Source organism: Leuciscus leuciscus, assembly GCF_965113295.1.
Source record: "Leuciscus leuciscus genome assembly, chromosome: 1".
Classification (NCBI taxonomy): Eukaryota; Metazoa; Chordata; class Actinopteri; order Cypriniformes; family Leuciscidae; genus Leuciscus; species Leuciscus leuciscus.
In genome coordinates this window covers 32,829,404-32,851,881 of record NC_138725.1, presented here as the reverse complement: position 1 = coordinate 32,851,881, position 22,478 = coordinate 32,829,404, and the positions used below count along the sequence as shown (strand labels likewise).

Here is a 22,478-nt window from a genome sequence, read left to right as displayed (position 1 = left end):
CACACACACACACACACACACACACACACACACACACACACACACGTCCTACAGGATGTAGATTCTGACTTGAACTTCAGTCAGTTCCTCTTCCTGTCATTCAAATAAATTCAAGTCACACAACAAAGTGGTTTCATTAGTCCAGTGCAGACAAAACATAAATGTCTACATCATTAATGTAGACTAATTATATTATTCCCTGAAATGTAAATAGATTTTATCAGCTGATTTGAGATATTTTCTCTGCTGTCGGAACAATAAACAGATTTGAATGCTGAAATACAACAACATAAAAATGTTAATGAAAATCTGTGATTTAAAGATGCCTTTTCAAAAATGTATACCGGTATTTATAAACACACAAGACAACAAAAGTGATATATTATAAATGTTTTGGCTATTTTAATAAATATGAGGAAAAAAACTGGATATTTCTTTAAATTAGGATGGTGTGTTTAAGTAATAAAAGTTTAGTAATAAATAAATAACAATAAAAATAAGAAATATTTGAATAAAATGTATTTAAAACTACACTACAACAGTTATATGAATTTCGTTATTTTACTTAATTTACTTTAATTTATATTTACTTTTTGGTTTTATAGTTTTACTTAATGCTCAAATTCGAATTTCACTTCTACATCCTGTTTTCTTACATCAGTTCAAATTCTTTGAAAAAAAATTATATTTACAAATACGTAAGGAAAAGTTTTACAATTAAAGCAGAATCCACACGCCAAATCAATATTCAAAGAAAAATAAGGCTTAAAGATCCAATAGAAGAAAAAAAACATTATTTTGTCTGTTGTGCGGATTCAATTTTACTCATAAAAATAAACATTGAGTTAAAATTAATATTAATAACTATCCAAATTTGAATTGCAATTCTAGATCCTGAAGAAAAGTTGGAAAACATCAGTTTCTTTACGTTTGTCTGGTGTGCAGATTCATTAAGTAGTTAAAAGTAGCATCAATCATCCAATGAATCATCCAAATTTGAATTGCAATTCTACATTGTGTTTGTTCAGAAAAGTCCCGATGAGAACAAAGATCCTGAAACTGAACTGCATCTTGATGTGATTCTGACTGTTGCTCAATAATGCAGTGTTTGTCCCGCTGTGTCAGGGTTTACTGCTCCTCAAGCCTCCTGCAGTGAGTCTCTGACCCACACTCATTACTGAGCTCTGCAGGCGCTCGTGTGGAGGCCTTTACAAGACATGCGCTTCATTACTGAACAATGCTGCATTTATCTGATCAAACACAGTCAAAACTGTGAAATATTAGTACTATTTAAAACAGCTGTTTTCCATGTGAATATTTGTTCAAATGTAATGTATTCCTGTGATCAAATCTTTACTCCAGTGTCACATGATCCTTCAGAAATCAGTCTAATATGATGATTTGATGATCTGATTATTATTAATGTTGAAAACAGTTCATGTGATGCATTTCATTTTTTCAGGATTCTTTAATGAGTAGAAAGTTTAAAAGAGCAGCATTTAATAGAATCTTTTGTAACATTATAAATGTTTTTATTGCCACTTTTGATCAATTTAATGCATCATTGCTGAATAAAAGCATTCATTTCTTTAAATAAACTTACTGACCTTTGAATGCTAGTGAACATAATCACATAATTAATTCATATTTATTCCCTGAAATATAAATAGTAACATCAAATTTCACCGCGTTATTTGTAGATGACATTTAAAAAAATAAAAAAAGCATATTTATAAATGAGCGAGAAAAACTCCTGTGCCATACTATATATTATTAATAGTTGCGTTTATTGATTCAAAAGTAATTTTGTTACAAATAAAGTGGAATCAAATGAAAAGAAATGAATCCCTGAAACTGTTGCTTTATCAAGAGTTTTATTAATCTTCATTTAATGTGCCATTTATCAAGAGTTTCACCTGTTATTAATCTTATTCATCTTCAGAATATGCCGTTTAATCTCTAAGAATGTGTCGTTTAGTAAAAGTGAGTCTTAGTTTATCTTTGTTAGTTTTCTGGAAAGGCGGCTCCTTCTCCAGGCACAGGAAGCCAGATATTGACTTCCTGTTTTGTGGTGTGAGCACTTCCTGCTGCATGAGCTCAGAAGGGTTTGTTCAGAGCCGATAGAGGAGCGTTTCCATCCGGAGCAATTTATAGCTTCATTCAACTGACCAACATGACCAATGACTGACAAGAACAACATTACAGTTGACATTAAAGCCAAACTTGAGCTTGTTCAGTTTATCATGTGTCATCATCAGTTCATGTTCTTCTTCTGAAGAAACGCCATGCTTCCTAATGATATCTCCCAAGGGTAGCATGTACAGAGTGAACTGCAACGGTCCTAGTATTGAGCCTTGTGGGACTCCATACAGAATATGAATGATATACGTATATATAATATAAAAAATATAATACGAAATTATTATTTCCTGCCAAATAACATGACTTAAAATACATAGTTTTTAAAAACAAAAATATTTTATATAAACTAATAATATATATATATATATATATATATATAATAAAACATATCTGAAAATTTAAAAATGAAATCAATAAAAATAAAATATGAATAAAATCAAAGTTAAAACATATATAAAATAAAATCTAAAAGTATTACTTCCTGCCACATTTCCTTACTCAAACTCATTTAAAAAAAAAAATCATAAATAAATAAAAAATCACTGAAATAAAGTAAAATAGAATTGAAACTATTAATAAAATAGTATACATACAATTCAAGTATACATAAAATACAAAAAAATCTTTGTTTCATTCAAAATACATAAAATGAGAGAAATGAAGTGCTTAGTGAATGTGTTTGCACTGTGTAAATGATTCGTTCTTCTCCTCCAACAGACCGCGAGGACCAATCCATTCTCTGCACGTGAGTCACATGGTCTTGCATGTCTTCTCTGATTATGATTTGTCCATGAAATCTGTGCGTGATGTCTCACTCGTGTTTGTCTGTGTGTTCAGGGGCGAATCTGGAGCTGGAAAGACAGAAAACACCAAGAAGGTCATCCAGTATCTGGCTCACGTGGCCTCGTCTCACAAGACCAAGAAAGATCAGGTTAGTTCCTGACGACCAAAGCGCTTCTGTTCAGGCAGAAGTCGAGTAAAGTAACGTGTTCTTGTGTTCTCCACCCTGATCTTTCATCGGTGTTCCCATCATCCTATCAGATCGGATCCGGGTGGTTTTGATGATGGCAGGGAGTTAGAAGCAGATCACAAACATCATCCTCCATTAGAGCAGCCGTAGGTCAAGTTTAATCAGTAATGACGTCACTTCCTCATCCTTAAAAAAAAAAAATAAAAAAAAAAAAATTTGTTTATGCGAGCCTGGTGGGCTATATTTATGCATATCGTTTAAATCAGATTTAAAATATTTTTTAACACATCATTTTTTTTTGCATTTTATAATATACATTAAATATACATAAATTAAATAATAATGCATTTTTTTTATAGATTTTATAATGTAATGTATTTATTTTTGTTTGTTTTAACATACTTTTTTTGCTAATTGTACTATACATTATAAATGAAAGGGGGAAAAAAATAATTAAATTATTTTTGAAAGCCTGTTAGGCCATATTCCTGCATATAGTTTTTAATCATATTTAAAACCATTTATTTATTTACACATTATTAATATATTGAATATAAAAATAAATTGAAAGATAAATTGTTTATTTATATTATACTTTATTTTTGCAAGCCTTTTGAGATGTATTTCAGCATATTCAATCAGATTTAATACCTTATATTAATACCTTATATTTATTAATAACATTTTTACATATTGGAATATACATTAAATATACATAAAATAAAGTTTTAGATTTTGTAACCGAGTTGCAGATTTGAACAAAGTCTCTCTAGTTTGCAGCCAGTTTTGACTTGTGACTTTATTGACCGTGTTGAAGTATTGAGCTCGACTAGCGCAGGTTTGCCAATACGCTTGTCCTCATTTGTTCCCTGTTCATGGAAAAGGAATCAATCCAGAGTGTTTTGGGAAAAAGAAATGATGTGTTCAGTGTGTTTTCCTGGGATTCTGATGTTTCTGATCAGTCATCCTGGAGTGGATCTGGACTGAGCCGGTGTGTGTGTGTGTGTAAGTTAAAGGTTTGAGTGTTTTTCTCTTTGTACCAACAGAGCATCTCCGTCCTGTCACATGTGAGTCTCATCATCTCTCCATCTCCGTCTCATTCCCATCTCCCATCCCGTATCCCTAATCTCGCTGCTGCTGGGTGAACCAATGAAGCCGAAACACAGACGCACGACCCTGAGAACCAGTCAAATCTCATTACAATAGTGTCTGGCAGAGAGAAAAGCAGACCATTTTGAGAACTTAGTGGTGAATGCACTCGATTTCAGTGCAAATAATATCTCAGTGTCGTCCGTCTGAATCCCGCGCTGCGTCTGTGTATGTGTGTTTCTACGCTCGTGGGATCTGGGTTTGAGAACACTGGTGTGTGTGTGTGTGTGTGTGTGTGTGTGTGTGTGTGTGTGTGTGTGTGTGGAATCAGCGAATCCCTCCTGCAGCGGGTCTCATGACGTCAGCGATGTTGGGAAACACAAACCTCATGCTGCTGGAATGTTTTTGTGGGTTTAACGAGATTCGCTTTACGAGAGCATGTGAAACGCTTTACAGGGAGATCTCACACACTTACATGAGTTCAACAAGACGATTCTCCTGGTTAGTTTAACTTAAAGACACAGTACTAGTTAAGCACATGTTCTAAACTGAGGAGATGCTTTCCTAGGAGGAGGATCCTCTAGTGATGTCACTGTTGTGGGCGGAGTTTAGTCCATGTAAAGTAATGGTTAAGTCAGAGCTAATGGATTAGGCCCCGCCCACTGGAAGTCAATCCACCTAGAAACATGGACTTGGCTCAATTGGACAATTTACACGCGTATAATTAACAGAACACTTTTAATTGATAAATTCATCTTAGAACGTTACATTCCTTGTTTTAAAGTCTCTAGAATGTCATTTTGATTTTGGCTGAAGTTATTTAGCTGTTTTTGTGTTTCGTCACAGCAAAATTTATTATAGTTTTTATTAATGTTTTAATACTATTCAAGGTAAGAGTTGTGTGTTGAAAGTGAATGAGGCGTGTGTGTGTGAGGCGAGTGTGTGTGTTCAGAGGTGACGGGCCGCTCACTCCGGTGTTGTATGGGATTGGGGATCAGACCGCGCTTCATCTGTGTGTTTGTTTCAGCTGGTTTGTGTGCGAATAGCTTGCGATGTTGCGCTGAGGAGCTCTTCTTCACAGTGATTGGTTGTTTTGAAGTCACATGTCTGATGATGGGTGTGTTTGAGCGCAGGGCGAGCTGGAGAAGCAGCTGCTGCAGGCCAATCCCATCCTCGAAGCCTTCGGCAACGCCAAGACCGTCAAGAACGACAACTCCTCTCGATTCGTAAGACCCATCAGCACTTACACACAACAGCTGTCGAATCAACAACTCAAACACACATGACTGTTTACAGGGGTAAATTAATAAACGATTGAAAATTTGATTATGCTAATTATCTGGTAACATTCAGAAACATGCTTACTATAAACATGTTAGCAATGTGCTAAATCATGCTAGCACTGTGTAAAATATGTGAGCAATGTGTTAAATCTTACTAGAATAATGCTAGCAACATGTTAAATCATGCTAGCGACGTGTTAGCAATGTGCTTAATCATCATTCTAACAAATATGTTAAATCCTGTTAGCATTATGTTAAAACATGCTATCAATATGCTAAATCATGGTAGCAACATGTTCAAATATGTTATAAATATGCTAAATCAATGTCTTAAATTTTGCTAGCACTGTGTAAAATGTGCGTAACATGTTAAATGCTAGCAATGTGTTAAATCGTACTAGAATCATGTTAGCAATGTGCTAAATCATGATAGCAACGTATTAAATCATACTAGAAGCATGTTAGCAATGTGCTTAATCATCATTCTAACAAATATGTTAAAACATGCTATCAACCTCTTAAATTGTGCTAGCAATGTGTCAAATCTTACTAGAATCATGTTAACAACATCTTATGATATGATACAATATGAAACAACATGCTAGCAATGTACTTAATCATGTTAGCAACACGTTAAATCTTGTTAGAAACATGCTAATTTAATTTGTTAAAACATGTTAGCAGTGTGCTAGAAGGTGTTAACATTTTATCCATTGAGTAAAATCTTAAACATCCAGTTTTTCTAAGTTATTTTTAAACTTTCAGACAAGGCTTTGTCAAGCCAGCATCAAAGTTTTTCATCAAACTTTACTCATCTACTTGCTGTTTTAAAATGGTAAATTCATAAAATAAAAGATTTTTAATGTATATTTTTTAATTGCATTTTTTAATAGGCAAAAAAAGCATTTGCCTATTAAATATGTTTATTAATTGACATTGTGATGTTTGAATTATTAAACTTAAAGCATTCAATACGTGTGAATGATCTTCTGTCTCTTCTGTGTTTCAGGGCAAGTTCATCAGAATCAACTTTGACGTTAACGGCTACATCGTTGGAGCCAACATCGAAACCTGTATCTTTATGTGCTCGTTAATATGATGATGCTTTGAAGAATGAGCTTCTTTACGCTGGAAATTAACTCATGGTGAAAGTAACGCTGGCTTATGTGCATGGCAATGTACTAAATCATGCTAGCAATGAGTTAAATCATACTAGAAGCATGTTAGCAACACGTTAAAACATGCTATCAATGTACTAAATCATGTTAGCAACACGTTAAAACATGCTATCAATGTACTAAATCATGCTAGCAACATGTTAAATCTTGTTAGAAATATGCTAGCAATGTGTTAAACTTGTTAGGAATGTACTAATGTGCTCGTTAATATGATGATGTTTTAAACGTGAAAAAATGAGCTTCTTTACGCTTGAAATGAAGTCATGGCGAAAGTAACGATGGCTTATTTGCATATTTATGAGGTTGATAACATTAGCACGACCTGCTTTTGATGACCTGAAACTAAAAATGGCTAACGATAGTTTCTGTGACTGTATGTAGAGCATGAATAATTAATGAGCCGCTTTCTGATTGGCTGTTAGTATTTAGCATTGTAGCGCTGCATGGAGTCGCACGGCAGCCTGTTAATAGTCCTCATTCGAACATTAGTGTGTCAGTCCTTGACTCTGAGCGTCAGACCTGTTGGAAAAGTCCCGCGCGATCCGTCAAGCCAAAGATGAGCGAGCCTTCCACATGTTCTACTACATGCTGACCGGCGCCGGAGACAAACTGCGCTGTGAGTGTGTGTCTGCTTCACGAGGCTCGTCTGATCTCAGCTGTTCCAGCGCGAGACTCACTCTCTGTTTCTGTTTCTCTGTCCGTCAGCTGAACTGTGTCTCGAGGGCTACAATAAGTACCGGTTCCTGTCCAACGGGAACGTCACGATCCCGGGACAGCAGGACCGAGACATGTACCTGGAGACCATGGAGGCCATGAGGATCATGAGCATCGCGGAGGAGGAGCAGATCGGTGAGTGTGTGTGTGTGTGTGTGTGTGTATAGAGAGGGTAATCGAATCGAATACTTGTTATAAAATTAATCCCAACCCAAGTGTATAGTATCATGTGCCTGCAGTGTGTTTGAGGGAGTGTAATGGTGTGTGTGTGTGTGTGTGTGTGTGTGTGTGTGTGTGTCACCCCCTGCAGGTCTGCTGAAGGTCATGTCGTCTGTGCTGCAGCTCGGGAACATGTCCTTCAAGAAGGAGCGCCACTCGGACCAGGCCTCCATGCCTGATGACACAGGTGAACGTCACACACACCTCCGTCTGGTTTAGCACTACCTTTTCACATGGTCACTGGATGGTTAATTAGCCTGACCACCAGCGAATAGCAGGCCGAGGGTGACCTAGTAGAGTTATGCTATTATAGCCTTTAATTATGTTTCAAATTAGTTTTTATTTAGTTTTCAATATTGCATTTTAGTCTTTAATAATCTTTAATCATTTTTGGTCTTTATTAATATTTTGAATGGTTTATTTTTATATTTTATATAATTTATTATAGCCTAGTATTTATTCATATTTTGAACTAGTTTTCATTTTCTAATTTATGAAATATTAATTCTAATTAATTACAGTATTTATTGATATTTAGAAAAAAAATGTGTGTGTATTTTTAGTATTTTATTTCGGGTCTTGATTAATATTTTGAATTAATGTTTATTTTTATATTTTATTATAATATTTAACTATTTTAAATTCGTTTTTATATTTTAATATGGTGTTAAAAAAACCCAATTATTAGTTTTTTTGTGTGTGTGTGTTTGTAGTTTTGTTTTCTTAATATTTTTTTTAAAAAATTATAATTTATTTCATTATTAGTTAAATAAAAAAATCTGTTTAATTAATTTTACTACTTAAATTACATTTATTTGCAGTTTGTTGCCAAGGCAAATTTCTATTTTTTTTAATAAAAAGTTGTTTAAAATCTTTGTAGTTTTGGTGGAGATAAAGTTTATTTTAATTTAATTCACAAAATTTTTTTAAAAAAATAGCTGTAGTTTTTGTTAGTAATAACAACAATAGTATACCAATAGCCTGGTAGATCATGTTAGTCCAGCACTAGAGATGGTAAACCAGTAACCGAGTGTCATCAGATTGAATATCTCTAATCGACTCTCTCTTCGCTTCTCCAGCCGCGCAGAAAGTGTGTCATCTGATGGGCATGAACGTGACCGATTTCACTCGCGCCATCCTCTCGCCCCGGATCAAAGTGGGCCGTGATTACGTGCAGAAGGCCCAGACGCAGGAGCAGGCCGAGTTCGCGGTGGAGGCTCTGGCCAAAGCCACGTACGAGAGGATGTTTCGCTGGCTGGTGATGCGCATCAACAAAGCCCTGGATAAGACCAAGCGTCAGGGCGCCTCCTTCATCGGCATCCTGGACATCGCCGGCTTCGAGATCTTCGAAGTACGGATAGATAGTTCATGATATATTTTATTTTAAAGGTGCACTGTGTAATTTTTAGCCGCATCTAGTGGTGAGATTGTGAATTGCACCCAACAGAAGTTACGGTGGCCGACAGGAAGTGATGTCGTCGTCTGAGACAGCAGAGAGTAGCCAGTTCAGCAGTGAGGTTTCTTTACAAAGATAAATTAAGAAATTAGGTTTCCGTAAAACAAAATATTGTGAATATTATTGTTACTTGTTCATCATTGTGTCAGTGTTTATCCGCTGACTTTAGCTTTAGCTTCTTTGCATGAAGAACAACATAGTGAGGAAACGTGCTTGTCCGTTCAGGGCCACTGTAGAAACATGTCGATGTAAGCGGACCCGCGGTGTGTGTAGATAGAAAAGGCTCATTCTAAGATAATAAAAACATAACGGTTCATTATGTAAGGTTTTCATACACCACTGAAAACATAGTTATGTATATGATATTGCATTTCTGTCAACAGATCCTCCTAAATATTACACAATGCACCTTTAAAGATGACATCTTAAAACCTAAAGAAAAACATATCGTTCAGCTTTTCGTATTCATATTTCATATTAACATATACATAAGAAAATGGGTTTCTGTAAATAAAAATACACACATTTTGTAAATGGTCACATCATATGTCAGCCTTAGAAAATAGAATGTATCTGGTAATGATTGTTATGAATGAATTAAACTATTAAATATATTATCATAATTAAAATTATAATCATTTATGAAAGTAATTTCAATTATGTATTTATATTGTGGCCTAAGAGTTGCATTACACGTAATTCATTTAGCAGATGCTTTTATCCAAAGCGCCTCACAAATGAGGAATAGAGCAAAGCAATGAATCTTGTCTACAGTGGGATTAACCATCATTCCTGATCCTGTGTGTGTGTTCGTCTCCGCAGCTGAACTCATTCGAGCAGTTCTGCATTAACTACACCAACGAGAAGCTCCAGCAGCTGTTCAACCACACCATGTTCATCCTGGAGCAGGAGGAGTACCAACGCGAGGGCATCGAGTGGAGCTTCATCGACTTCGGCCTCGACCTGCAGCCCTGCATCGACCTCATCGAGAAACCCGTGAGTGGCTCTCCACCAATCACACGGCTCCTAGAACCGTCACATGACATCTAATGGGGTGGTTTCCATGTTTAAGATTAGGAAACTTGGGAATCTAGATACCTGTTAGTGTCTCTCCACCAATCACGCGACTCCTAGAACCATCACATGACTTCTAATGGGGTGGTTTCCATGTTTAAGATTAGGAAACTTGGGAATCTAGATACCTGTTAGTGTCTCTCCACCAATCATGTGACTCCTAGAACCATCACATGACTTAATTTAAACGGTTTCCATGTTTAAGATTAGGAAACTTGGGAATCTAGCTCCTTGATAATGAGGTGGAATTTGCAATCTCAGGATTGGATGGACCCAATATTTCCTTTCTTTTTCTCTTTTTAAGAAGAGAGAGGACAACAAAATCATCCTCACTACTTGAAGACTCCATTTTGTATTGTTTAGCAAATTTTTTCGCAACGGATTCATTAATACGCATCGGACTCTGTGTGCAAGGTTTGACGAATTTTTAGGATGACGAATACGAAAAAACGCGAAATAAAATTTCGGACCTTTGTTATTTCTTAACATCTTGACCAATCACGCGACTCTTAGAATGATCACGTGACCTTTACTGGAGCTTTTTTCATGTGTGGATGGATATTATTCATATCCGGATGTTTACAATTGGGATTCGAGAACTTGGATATCCATTATTTTAAAAACACTAAATCCTGAATGATTCTGTTGCTTGTTTCTGTGAGTGTAACCCGTGTTGCGTGTTTTCCAGACGAGTCCTCCAGGAATCCTGGCTCTGCTGGACGAGGAATGCTGGTTCCCCAAAGCCACGGACAAGAGCTTCGTGGAGAAGGTCCTGCAGGAACAGGGGACGCATCCCAAATTCCACAAACCCAAGAAACTGAAGGACGAGGCCGATTTCTGCGTCATCCACTACGCTGGAAAGGTGCTGACGCGCTCTCCGGCTGAACCCACGTGCGGTTTCAGGCGCGATCGGGAACATTAACCGTCTGTGATTGTGTTTCTCAGGTGGATTACAAGGCGGACGAGTGGCTGATGAAGAACATGGACCCGCTGAACGATAACGTGGCCACGCTTCTCAATCAGTCCACAGACAAGTTCGTTTCAGAGCTGTGGAAGGACGGTGAGTCGACAGATCACGTTCGATACGCTCTTCAATGAGTATTAAAGGAGTAGTTCACTTGGGAATTAAAATTTCCTGATAATTTACTCATGCCCACGTCATCCAAGATATTCATGTCTTTCTTTCTTCAGTCGAAAAGAAATGAAAGTTTTTGAGGAAAACATTCCAGGATTTTTCTCCATATAGTGACTTCAACGGGTTGAAGGTCCAAATATCAGTTTCAGTGCAGCTTCAAAGTCTCGACACGATCCCAGACGAGGAATAGGAGTTTTATCGAGACAAACCATCACTCGTTTCATAAAAAAAAAACTTTTATATATTTTTTTAACCACAAATGCTTGTCTTGCACTAGCTGTGATGCGGCACACATTACGTAATCACGTTGAAAGGTCTTTGCGTGTTCCGGTTCAGAAATGTCGGGTAGGGCGAAAAACTCCATCTCGTTCCCTCCTCAAACTTCAAAATCATCCGACATCGTTGTTTTACCGTTTATTTTGTTTTTTGTAAATGGCGCTTGACTTGATCTTTGACGTTTGCTTCGTAAACACTGGGTCAGTACTTCCGCCTACGACGCCTGACCTTTCGACGTGATTACGTAATGTGTGGCAAGACGAGCATTTGTGGTTAAAAAGTATATAAATGTTTATTTTGTTTAGAAAATGGCCGATGGTTTGTGTAGATAAGACTCTTATTCCTCGGCTGGGATCGTGTCTATATGGAGAAAATCCTGAAATATTTTCCTCAAAAACCTTCATTTCTTTTCAACTAAAGAAAGAAAGACATGAACATCTCGGATGACGTGGGCGAGAGTAAATTATCAGGAATTTTTAATTCTGCAGGTTGATGGAGAAATGTTGACGTGAAGCTGAACAATGACTGATGCATTTAGACTCTGGCCTCCTTTTTCATGGCAAAATCGGTGAAACTCACTGGATTTGTTCTCTTCTGCTCGTATCGTCTGGTGTTTGGTCCTCTGTTTTCATCCATCCATCCGTGCGTGCCTTTTTTCTTGTCCTCCTGGACCTCTGTACACTCCGTCTCCATCTGTCCGTCTCTCAGAGGTCCAGAAATGTCAGAGAGCTTATTTCTATCAGCGTTTTCCATTCCTTCATTTAGAACCAGGTGACGTCTCTTGATTTTTCTCTCTCCCGTGACTTTCTTTTCCTCCTCCATCCATCCATCAGCTGTCCTGTGTGACTGTGTTTCTCCGAGGTGTTGATAATGTTTTTTTTCTCTGATATTTCTGCTGTCTCTCCTCTCTGTGTAATAGTGTGCTTTGGCGCCCCCGCTGTTGGTCTGTGGTACTGCAGAAATGGGTATAAACTGCATGGGTTTGGTTCTGTTCTCACTCGTGAAACATGACCACAGTATGCAGTCACACACACACACACACACACACACACACACACACACACACACACACACACACACACACACACACACACACACACACACGCGCACACACACAGGGTTCAAAAGTTCACTTCTACCAAACCTGACAATGGTGGGTTTATAAAAAAAATTGGAAATTAATTTTTGCTCTGTGAAAATAATGATAATTATTCTATTAAATAATAAATATTGAGCTGTTTTTCCACTTTTATATTACTTGTATCAGAATTGTAAACTAGCCAGACCCACAAAAACATGTAATGTCATGTGCAATGCAAGTTTTCTGCCTAATATATTTGCTTCAAATAGAAAAAAAATGCAGTTTGTATAAAATTACTTTTCATTTCTCATGTTTTCCATCTAAACAAAAGGTAAAAACTGCCTGTCCCTGGCCGTCTAATTTGATTTAATTCATTGATTTGCTCTTGATTTAAATTTTTTTTTTTTTTAAATACCAGACTGTCATTCCTACATGAATTTAAACCATTTACTGCTTATTGAAAAGCAGTGGCAAACTGAAAACATTGGTTTTACTTGCACTTTTTTGTGCTCGTTGAGCCTCATTCATGAAACACGAGGAGAATGAATTGTTCGTAATTGTTCTGAAGTTTGTGTCATTCAGTCCAACTGGTGTTTTCATGAACGAGGCGAGTGTTTATTTTGGACCCATGAACACTCACTCACACACAAACACACACACACACACGTACGTACGTGTCACCTGCACTGCATTGAGTTGGATCCGTTTTCCCGTGTGTGTTTCCCCTCCACTCTTCACCAGCATCGTGTGTGTCTGTGGTTTTGTCACCAGTGCTGACGTGTGTTTGACCCACTGAACCGTGGGAAGTTTTCACATCATCATGACCCGACTGCATGCTGGAGATGAAGCGTTGTGCAGCGCAGTGACCCTCTCTCTCTCTCTCTCTCTCTCTCTCTCTCTCTCTCTCTCTCTCTCTGTCTCTGTCTCAGTGGATCGTATCGTGGGCCTGGATAAAGTGGCCGGGATGTCGGAGCTGCCGGGAGCGTTTAAGACCCGTAAGGGAATGTTTCGGACGGTCGGTCAGCTCTATAAGGAGCAGCTCTCCAAACTCATGGCCACCCTCAGAAACACCAACCCCAACTTCGTCCGCTGCATCATTCCCAACCACGAGAAAAAGGTACGAAAAGATTGTGAAGAAAGATGATTATTTAAATGGTCTGTATAAGGAGCTTGAAGTGCTTGAATTTAAGTCCTGGAAAACCCTTCAAAACAGACATATTTATGAAAAGGTACTTGAAAAGTGCTTCAATTATTGAAAGACAATACATGTGAAATTAGTGAAATTAATATTTTCCTGCTAAATGAACGCTGCAGCCATATATCTAACGCTGATATAGATATAGAGCAATTTATCCATGGCTATGAGCGTAATAGTCCTTAAATACAAGTATAACTTTCATTTTTTTAGGTCAATCATATATTAATGGAAAAAAAAAGCGGTCACCGTTTCCTTTCAATGGCTAAAGTTACCACAGTCATTGCATTTGCTGCACTTTATTTGTACCGTTTTTTTATTTTTATTGATCTATTTACCTTTTTAATTTGAAGGTCATAAAGATATTGTTTGATTAGTGAGATCTCTGATTGTAGTCCTTAAAAACCCAAAAAGTAGTGCTTGACTGTCTTTAGTTCACTGCAGTTTTAAGGAGAAAATACTCCGCAATGGTGTTGACTGATGAATTTACACAAAGCATATTAAAAAAACAATAAAATAGCAGAATATCCAATAAAGCTGTTCCCGAGTATGATACAATGACTGACTAAATGTTAACCAGAAGTCCAAAAAGTTGCTAGATTAGTCGGTTGGCGCTTTTGGGTTTGAAAAGTCGCTAAATCAAAGTTGGCAACACTGGTTTGTGGACCAAGTACTCCAAAAAAGTTCTATTACGTCAACTACTTGCTTTAGTGTACGCATAACTGAAGTATTTAGGCTTAGTGTGTCCTGAATTCATCGTTAGCGTGTGTTTTGTGTCTCGGTCCGTCTCAGGCGGGTAAGCTGGACCCTCATCTGGTTCTGGATCAGCTGCGGTGTAACGGTGTGCTGGAGGGCATTCGAATCTGCAGACAGGGATTCCCTAACCGCATCGTCTTCCAGGAGTTCAGACAGAGGTATCTGTATATGTAGCATCTGTTACAAACTAAATCTAACTGATCTAGTTCTGACCTGATTGTGTTTTTTCACTGGTGTTAATGTTGGTTTGTTTTTTTTCGCTCAGGTATGAAATCCTCACGCCCAACGCCATTCCCAAGGGCTTCATGGACGGCAAACAGGCTTGTGTGCTGATGGTGAGACCAATTTATTATTTGAAATAAACCGGTTTGAAGGCGTCCGGTGTGACTTTAGCACAGGGTTTCTGACACGGGGGTTTGCAAACCCCTGGTGGTTGGTGAGGGAACTGCATGGAGTTAGTGGAAAGTTAGTGGTTAATTATTCAATTAATAAATAGTTTTTAAATATAAGCTCCTCATCCGTGTCTCAGATCAAAGCGCTGGAGCTGGATCCCAACCTGTACCGGATCGGACAGAGCAAGGTGTTTTTCCGTGCTGGAGTCCTGGCTCACCTCGAGGAAGAGCGGGACATGAAGATCACCGACGTCATCATCAACTTCCAGGCCTGGTGCCGTGGATACGTCGCCCGCAAGTGAGCCTTACGACAAACACATTATATCTTAGTTAGATGAACACTTGTTTTACACAATAATTACTCAAAAATAAAAACAGAACAAGTGCACAATCCAGTGACAAAATGATTGGCTGATTAGTTATTGCTAGTCGGGGGCAGTTGGTATCAGGTGGAGGGACGTTTCTATGTGGTAATCCATAAAACAGCGATATTGATTAGGGATGAGTCACGATTTTCGAATATTCAATTAGTTGATTTAATTATAGAATATCGAATAGGTTGTGCGATTATGGTCTAAATAAATCTCCATGTTTTTGGTGCTGATGCGGTGCTGTCATGTAACCAGTGGGTGATGTAACGCACTAAAAAGCTGTCACAAAGAACTGGCAAAAGTAATGATTATGAATGTCAAATATTGCAAGGACACATTTTAATTGTTTATTTATAAACTAGTGTTTTTTTTGTGTCAATGTCGGTTGACTCTGCTGACTCGAAATTCACTTTAAAGAGAGGCTTTCTACAAAACAAACTAAATGAAGTGGTCAGAATCATGTCTGACCCACTCCGTGTGTCTCCCGATATATTGCGCACCCTATGATTCTATCTTACTCGTGCAGGTCAATTTTCATATAATCAGCATAGATGAAATTAAAATATAACATATTTAAACATAAATATGAAACTAAATGTGTTTTCTTTAATGAGTACAACACGTATATTAGCCCACAGTGCAGAGAAATTTTATGTTAGAGCGGAATTTGAGCGAACGCGTTTTACCGGTGAGCATGTGGGGGAGAGGTGCGATTTTTCGAATAATAAACGAATAATTCCCAGCGATCATTGAATATTATTTTTGCTTGAAATGTCCATCCCTGATATTGATGTCATGTGGTGTTGATCTGTGCGTGTGTGTGTTGTTCAGGGCATTCGCTAAGAGACAGCAGCAGCTGACGGCCATGAGAGTGATCCAGAGGAACTGCGCTGCTTACCTGAAGCTCAGGAACTGGCAGTGGTGGAGACTCTTCACCAAGGTTAACACACACACACACACACACACACACACACACACACACACAGAGACGTTCAGATGTGCCTGATGTGTGTTCTGTACTGATGCCCTGTGCGTGTTTCAGGTGAAGCCGCTGCTGCAGGTGAGCCGTCAGGAAGAGGAGATGCAGGCCAAAGACGACGAGCTGCACAAGGTTCGGGAGAAGCAGCAGTTCGCTGAGCAGCAGCTGCAGGAGCTCGAGGTCAAACAGAAGCAGGTGTGAAGCGCATTAACAGAGCATTCGAAAGGGTTACTTTTTATTTTATGAATTATACATCATGAATATATAGTGCTATATTTTACATGTAGTATATAATAGAGCTGCAGAGTTTCATTACTGAATGAATCAGCGTTTTTGAACAGATATCGTGAATGAATGATTCAATAACTCACTCATAAAATACTTAACTTGTTTCATTACATTTCGCTTTTTTTTTTAACAATGAATGGTGCAGCTGTAGTATACAGTAAATGAATGTGGTATAATGATGTGGCGGCTCCAGTGGTAATGTGAACGCTGTGCTTGTGCCTCCAGCTGAGTGCGGAGAAGATGGCGCTGCAGGAGCAGCTGCAGGCGGAGATGGATCTGTGTGCCGAGGCCGACGAGATGAGGAACCGCCTGGTGGCCAAGAAGCAGGAGCTGGAGGAGATCCTGCACGACCTGGAGGCTCGCGTGGAGGAAGAGGAGGAGCGGGCCAATCACCTGCAGACGGAGAAGAAGAAGATGCAGCAGAACATCGCGGTAAAGTATTCATTACTTCAGTGTGCTCAGTGTTTCTGCATTCTACATTTCTGAAATGCATAACTTAATACAAATAACTGTGAATTGAACTGAATTAAAGAGTGTTGTACTCAGGTGTGTGTCTGCGATTGGCTGAGTGATGAACGTGTGTGTGTGTTTTGGTCCCACAGGATCTGGAGCAGCAGCTGGACGAGGAGGAAGCCGCCCGACAGAAGCTGCAGCTGGAGAAGGTCACGATGGAGGCCAAGCTCAAGAAAACCGAGGATGAAGTGATGATCCTGGACGACCAGAACAACAAGCTGTCCAAGGTCTCTCTCCACACACACACACACGCGCTGGTTTAGATGTTGTGTTCAAACGCTGGTGGTTTTCCTCACTGTTGTGTGTGTGTGTGTGTGTGTGTGTGTGTGTGTGTTGCTCCTGCAGGAGAAGAAGCTTCTGGAGGAGCGAGTTTCTGAATTCACCACCAACCTGGCCGAGGAAGAGGAGAAGTCCAAGAGCCTGCAGAAGCTGAAGAACAAACACGAGGCCATGATCACAGACCTGGAAGGTGAGTGCAGAACCTCAGATCCTAACGCTGTTAGCAAAACACGTGCAGAAACTAAAGTTAGGCTTTATTCTGCTGTGAATGAGCAGGGCTATAAAACCAGCATTTAACGTTTATTGTACTTTTTACATTTATTTATTGATCCAATGTGACAAATGAGGAATACATTAAAATATAGTATAATGCATTGCACATAATTCATAATGTATAGAGTGTATATATAGTTAATCATATATAGTGTGTATTAACTACACGTAGATGCTAAGAAGAAATCAGGCACTGACTAACAGTGATGTGATTTGGTGGAGGATTGCCAGGATTGATACAGGATAAGTTGTGCTGAGTTGTCTGTGTGTGTGTGTGTGTGTGTGTGTGTGTGTGTGTGTGTGTTAGACCGTCTGCGTCGTGAGGAGAAGCAGCGTCAGGAGCTGGAGAAGAACCGCAGGAAGCTGGAGGGCGACTCCACCGAGCTGACGGATCAGATCGCAGAACTACAGGCCCAGATCGCTGAACTCAGAGCGCAGCTCGCCAAGAAGGAGGAGGAGCTGCAGGCGGCGCTGGCCAGGTGTGTGTGTGTGTGTGTGTGTGTGTGTCAGCTGACCTACATGAGACAATCACGATCAAGAACCGCTGCATTCCTGGGGTGTCTTTCCCGATAGCATCATTAGTTTCAACTACGGTCGCAAGTTCTGTCGTTATCATCAGTTCAACAAGCCTGTGTTTCCCGAAAACATCGTTCTAACACACATTCGCAAACAGCATCGCACAGTTGTGTGTTAGGAACGACAGCTCTCGACCTGTGGTTAGAAGAGTAGTTTCTTGTTTGCATGACATGTGGACTCAATAAATCCTTATCTTGAGCAAAATAAGCAAGCTGACATTCAGTACAACATGTGCCTTTTATTTGGAATACATACAAATGTAATTTACGTCTTTTAGTTTGTCAAGAGATTTAAAACACAGTTTCTGAAGAGTGCGCATGTGCGAACGTGCGCTAGTACGCAAGAACGAGCCTATGATTGAATCTGGAAATAATGCAAAATAACTGAGAAAAATGAGAAATAGTCCTCAGATGTCATGTACGTAATTTATAGCAAAACATCTATCATTAATTGGATATCAAACAGATTCATTAAAATGAGTTATTACACAACACCTGAGTGACATCATGAACCAGCGTGGTTGAACTTGAACTTTTCACCAATGGAAGAGAGTGAAGCGTCGTCCATCTTTTTTCCCAGTCTATGTTCTGCGTGTGTGTCTGACTGTTACTGTTTCACACCAGGATCGAGGAGGAAGCGGCGCAGAAGAACCTGGCGCAGAAGAAGATCCGCGAGCTGGAGGCTCAGCTGAGTGAACTTCAGGAAGACCTGGAGCTGGAGCGAAACGCTCGAACCAAAGCTGAGAAACACCGGCGGGACCTGGGAGAGGAGCTGGAGGCCCTGAAGACTGAGCTGGAGGACACACTCGACTCCACGGCCGCGCAGCAGGAGCTCAGGTCAGCGCACACACACACACACACACACACACACGTGTTCTCACAGAGAGCGTTTCTCCAGAACCTGACACTTAAAGGTCTGTGGTCAAAATGATGAGCTTGAACAGTTTTACATGCAAAAGTGAAAAATAAATAAAAATAAAATGTTGTATTTTTACTATTATAGCATATAATAATTACAATATTATTTAAATGTATTATTCTATTAAATATATTATTTTTACTGTACCATTACATTTAGCTCTTCATTTTTTTCATTATCAGTTTAAATAATAATAATATAAAAAAGATTACATTTTATTATATTTTATTAGATATTATTTTTGATATATATATTTTGATATACATAATTTTGCATTGCAATTCTTAATTTTTAAATCTTAATAAAGCTTATTATTATTAATACATTTCTTTTTTTTATATTATTTTTCATGTAACAGTACAATAGCATTAGAATTCTTAATTGATATCGAGTTAAATAGTGATCACATAAAAATATTTATTTTATTATTATATTTTTATTGTATTAGATATTCATTTTTTAATTTAAGAGTAGAATTTCATGCAATTCTTAATTTTATTAGATACTACTTAGTGTGACAGTACAATTGTATTACAATTCTAGATTTTTATAACTAGTTAAATAATAATAATTAAAATAAGAAAATAATAGTAATTTTATTATTATTATATTTTTATCTTATTAGATATTATAATAAATAATATATATCTTATATTATTTATTATAATAGATATTATTATTATTATTATTATTATTATTATAAATAATAGATATCTTATTATTTAACAGTCCAATTACATTGTAGTTCTTCAAATGAAATAATTCAATATATCGCTGATTTAACAACAGTGGAAATGTAATGTCCATTTTTGCAGTCAGTGCAAAGACCATTTTATATTCTCAGTTGTTTCTTGAAAAGTTTTGAACACACTTAAAAACAAATATGTAAATTGTCATCAGAGTTTGGTTGAATATGGCTGACGTTCCTCACGTGTGTGTGTGTGTGTGTGTGTGTGTGTGTGTGTGTTTGGTGCAGGACGAAGCGTGAGACTGAAGTGGCTCATCTGAAGAAGTCTCTGGAGGACGAGGCTAAGGTTCACGAGCAGCTTGTGGCTGAGATGCGGCAGAAACACGGTCAGGCCTTCGACGAGCTCAACGAGCAGCTGGAGCAGGTCAAACGGGTAAGACACACACTCACACACACCTGAGATCAGTCACACGCGTGCGCTTCTGTGTCCTCACTCACTCACTCTCGCTGGTCTCTGTGGACAGAACAAGGTGTCGGTGGAGAAGACGAAGCAGGCTCTGGAGTCGGAGAGGAACGAGCTGCAGATCGAGCTGCAGACGCTCATGCAGGGTAAAGGAGAGTCCGAGCACCGCAGGAAGAAAGCAGAGACGCAGGTGCAGGAGCTGCAGGTCAAACACGCCGAGAGCGAGAGACAGAGGCTGGAACTGGCCGAGAGAGTCAACAAGATGCAGGTGCGCAACAACAACACACTTACTGCAGAATGCTCAATCTCACACTTAATCATGTTAGAAAACACTAGTGAACAACAGATTTAAATCAACAGGCCACAAGAGACTCAACATGTATAAATACAAAACAAAAAAACACTGTATTATATTATTTATTTATTTCAGTGGTTTCCAAACTGCCACATAAGAAAAAAAAAATCATGATTTGGTAAATCTTAATTGGCATAAAATGTTGAAATTCTGACATAAAACGGCAAAATCATGAGATGAAAAGTAAAAATAATGTTTTGTTTTAGTTTTTTTTTACAAAATTTTACTTTTTATTTCATAATTTGACTTTTCACAGGTTTTTATTTCTCATGTCTTAATTTAAATGTCACAATTTCAACTATTTGTCATCATTTTGATGTCTTCATCTTGCCTTTGTCATAATTTCAACATTTATCATAATTTCGACTTTGCATATAATGTCACATACATTGTTATATGATAACTTCTACTTTGTATGTCATAGTTACGATTTACCAAAGCATGATTTTTGTAGCAAAAATGGGCTTCCATACTTTTGTCACCCATGAAATATTTTCTGGAAGTACCTTGGATAATTTAAGTTATTATTTCAATAATTTAACGACACATTCGCATGTCCATGGTCCTCTGGTAACGGTCAATGGTCACATGTCATAAAATATTTCACCTTTATTTATTAAGTGTTTCATTTCGACCACGTTTTTTACACTCTAGATCTGATGATATTCCATTTGAACTTGTATTTAAGTGGTTATTGTAATATTAATGCTCATCTTTCTGTTCAGCTGGAGCTGGATAACGTCAACAGTCTGCTGAGTGAAGCCGAAGGGAAGTCCATCAAAGCCACGAAGGACTGGTCCGCCGTAGAGTCGCAGCTGCAGGACGTGCAGGTACACATGAGGGAACAACACTGAGGGATCGTGGGATACTCCTGCAGGTGTGTGTGTGTCGCTCACCCAAGAGTGTGTGTGTGTCTGCAGGAAGTGCTTCAGGAGGAGACGCGTCAGAAGCTGTCTCTGAACACACGTCTGCGTCAGCTGGAGGATGAGCAGAACAGCCTGAAGGAGCAGCTGGAGGAGGAGGAGGAGGCCAAGAGGAACCTGGAGAAGCAGCTCAACACCACGCAGGCGCAGGTACACACACACGCAACTCTAGCGCTCTTCACAATTAGGGATGGGGCCGATCCGATCCAGTATCGGTATCGGGACCGATACCAGCGTAATTCACGTATCGGATTTTCCCGATCCAACCTGCGGAGATATCCGATATCCTTGAGTCATGTCTGCGCTTTAACGTTGTCTGCTGAAATGACTCCAAAAGTGATTCCCGCCGGCTAGTCTGCTAGCTGGCTGCAAACTGCGGAATGGATTTCCTGAACGGAGGCGCGGCTCAATGAGACACAGAGTTATGAGACACGCCACCGCTCAGGAAATCCATTCCCCAGTTTGCGGCCGCTGTGTGGAAATTCTTCACACTGGAAACACCGCAGAGCAAGACAGCAAAATGCAATGTTTGCAAAGCCGTAATTCAGAGCTCGTTGAAGCTCCCTCGCGTCGTACAACACAACGAATGCAATCAAACATTTAAAAAAGCACCACGTTACTGTGCGTTCACACCAAACGCGAATAGCGCGTCAAATTCGCGTCTGCCGCGTCTAGTTGGACGCTTGAATATTTTGAATCCATTCGCGCGCCCAGAGCGAAATTGACGCTCGTAAAAAGCAAAAGTTTGAAGCGAAATTGACGCGCGTCTGAGGCGAAATCCGCTTGTCTGTTTGCACATGGCTGATGTTGATCGAGCATTCATCGAGAGAGTTACAGCATCGGAGCGAGGATCACCCTTTAGATAGTGTGTGTGTGTGTAAGATGTTTACAC

At 38.8% G+C, this 22,478-nt stretch overlaps 1 protein-coding gene across 2 annotated transcripts in view; it reads left to right on the top strand.

The window, feature by feature from the left end:
• myh9b (myosin, heavy chain 9b, non-muscle) overlaps nt 1-22,478 on the top strand; it is a 53,743-nt gene that overhangs the window by 18,046 nt on the left and 13,219 nt on the right. The window contains exons 4-30 of one of the 2 annotated variants that reach the window (XM_082140405.1): nt 2,860-2,887; nt 2,980-3,073; nt 4,159-4,179; nt 5,335-5,427; nt 6,494-6,557; nt 7,180-7,278; nt 7,368-7,511; nt 7,687-7,782; nt 8,675-8,946; nt 9,874-10,047; nt 10,814-10,987; nt 11,071-11,185; nt 13,547-13,734; nt 14,605-14,726; nt 14,834-14,903; nt 15,098-15,258; nt 16,163-16,271; nt 16,374-16,505; nt 16,824-17,030; nt 17,201-17,338; nt 17,457-17,580; nt 17,971-18,142; nt 18,863-19,075; nt 20,134-20,278; nt 20,370-20,576; nt 21,389-21,493; nt 21,584-21,736. In XM_082140405.1, the coding sequence (XP_081996531.1) occupies nt 2,860-2,887; nt 2,980-3,073; nt 4,159-4,179; nt 5,335-5,427; nt 6,494-6,557; nt 7,180-7,278; nt 7,368-7,511; nt 7,687-7,782; nt 8,675-8,946; nt 9,874-10,047; nt 10,814-10,987; nt 11,071-11,185; nt 13,547-13,734; nt 14,605-14,726; nt 14,834-14,903; nt 15,098-15,258; nt 16,163-16,271; nt 16,374-16,505; nt 16,824-17,030; nt 17,201-17,338; nt 17,457-17,580; nt 17,971-18,142; nt 18,863-19,075; nt 20,134-20,278; nt 20,370-20,576; nt 21,389-21,493; nt 21,584-21,736 (3,620 nt within the window). The remainder of the gene's footprint in view (nt 1-2,859; nt 2,888-2,979; nt 3,074-4,158; nt 4,180-5,334; nt 5,428-6,493; nt 6,558-7,179; nt 7,279-7,367; nt 7,512-7,686; nt 7,783-8,674; nt 8,947-9,873; nt 10,048-10,813; nt 10,988-11,070; nt 11,186-13,546; nt 13,735-14,604; nt 14,727-14,833; nt 14,904-15,097; nt 15,259-16,162; nt 16,272-16,373; nt 16,506-16,823; nt 17,031-17,200; nt 17,339-17,456; nt 17,581-17,970; nt 18,143-18,862; nt 19,076-20,133; nt 20,279-20,369; nt 20,577-21,388; nt 21,494-21,583; nt 21,737-22,478) is intronic. The other variant, XM_082140406.1, reaches the window with a different exon arrangement.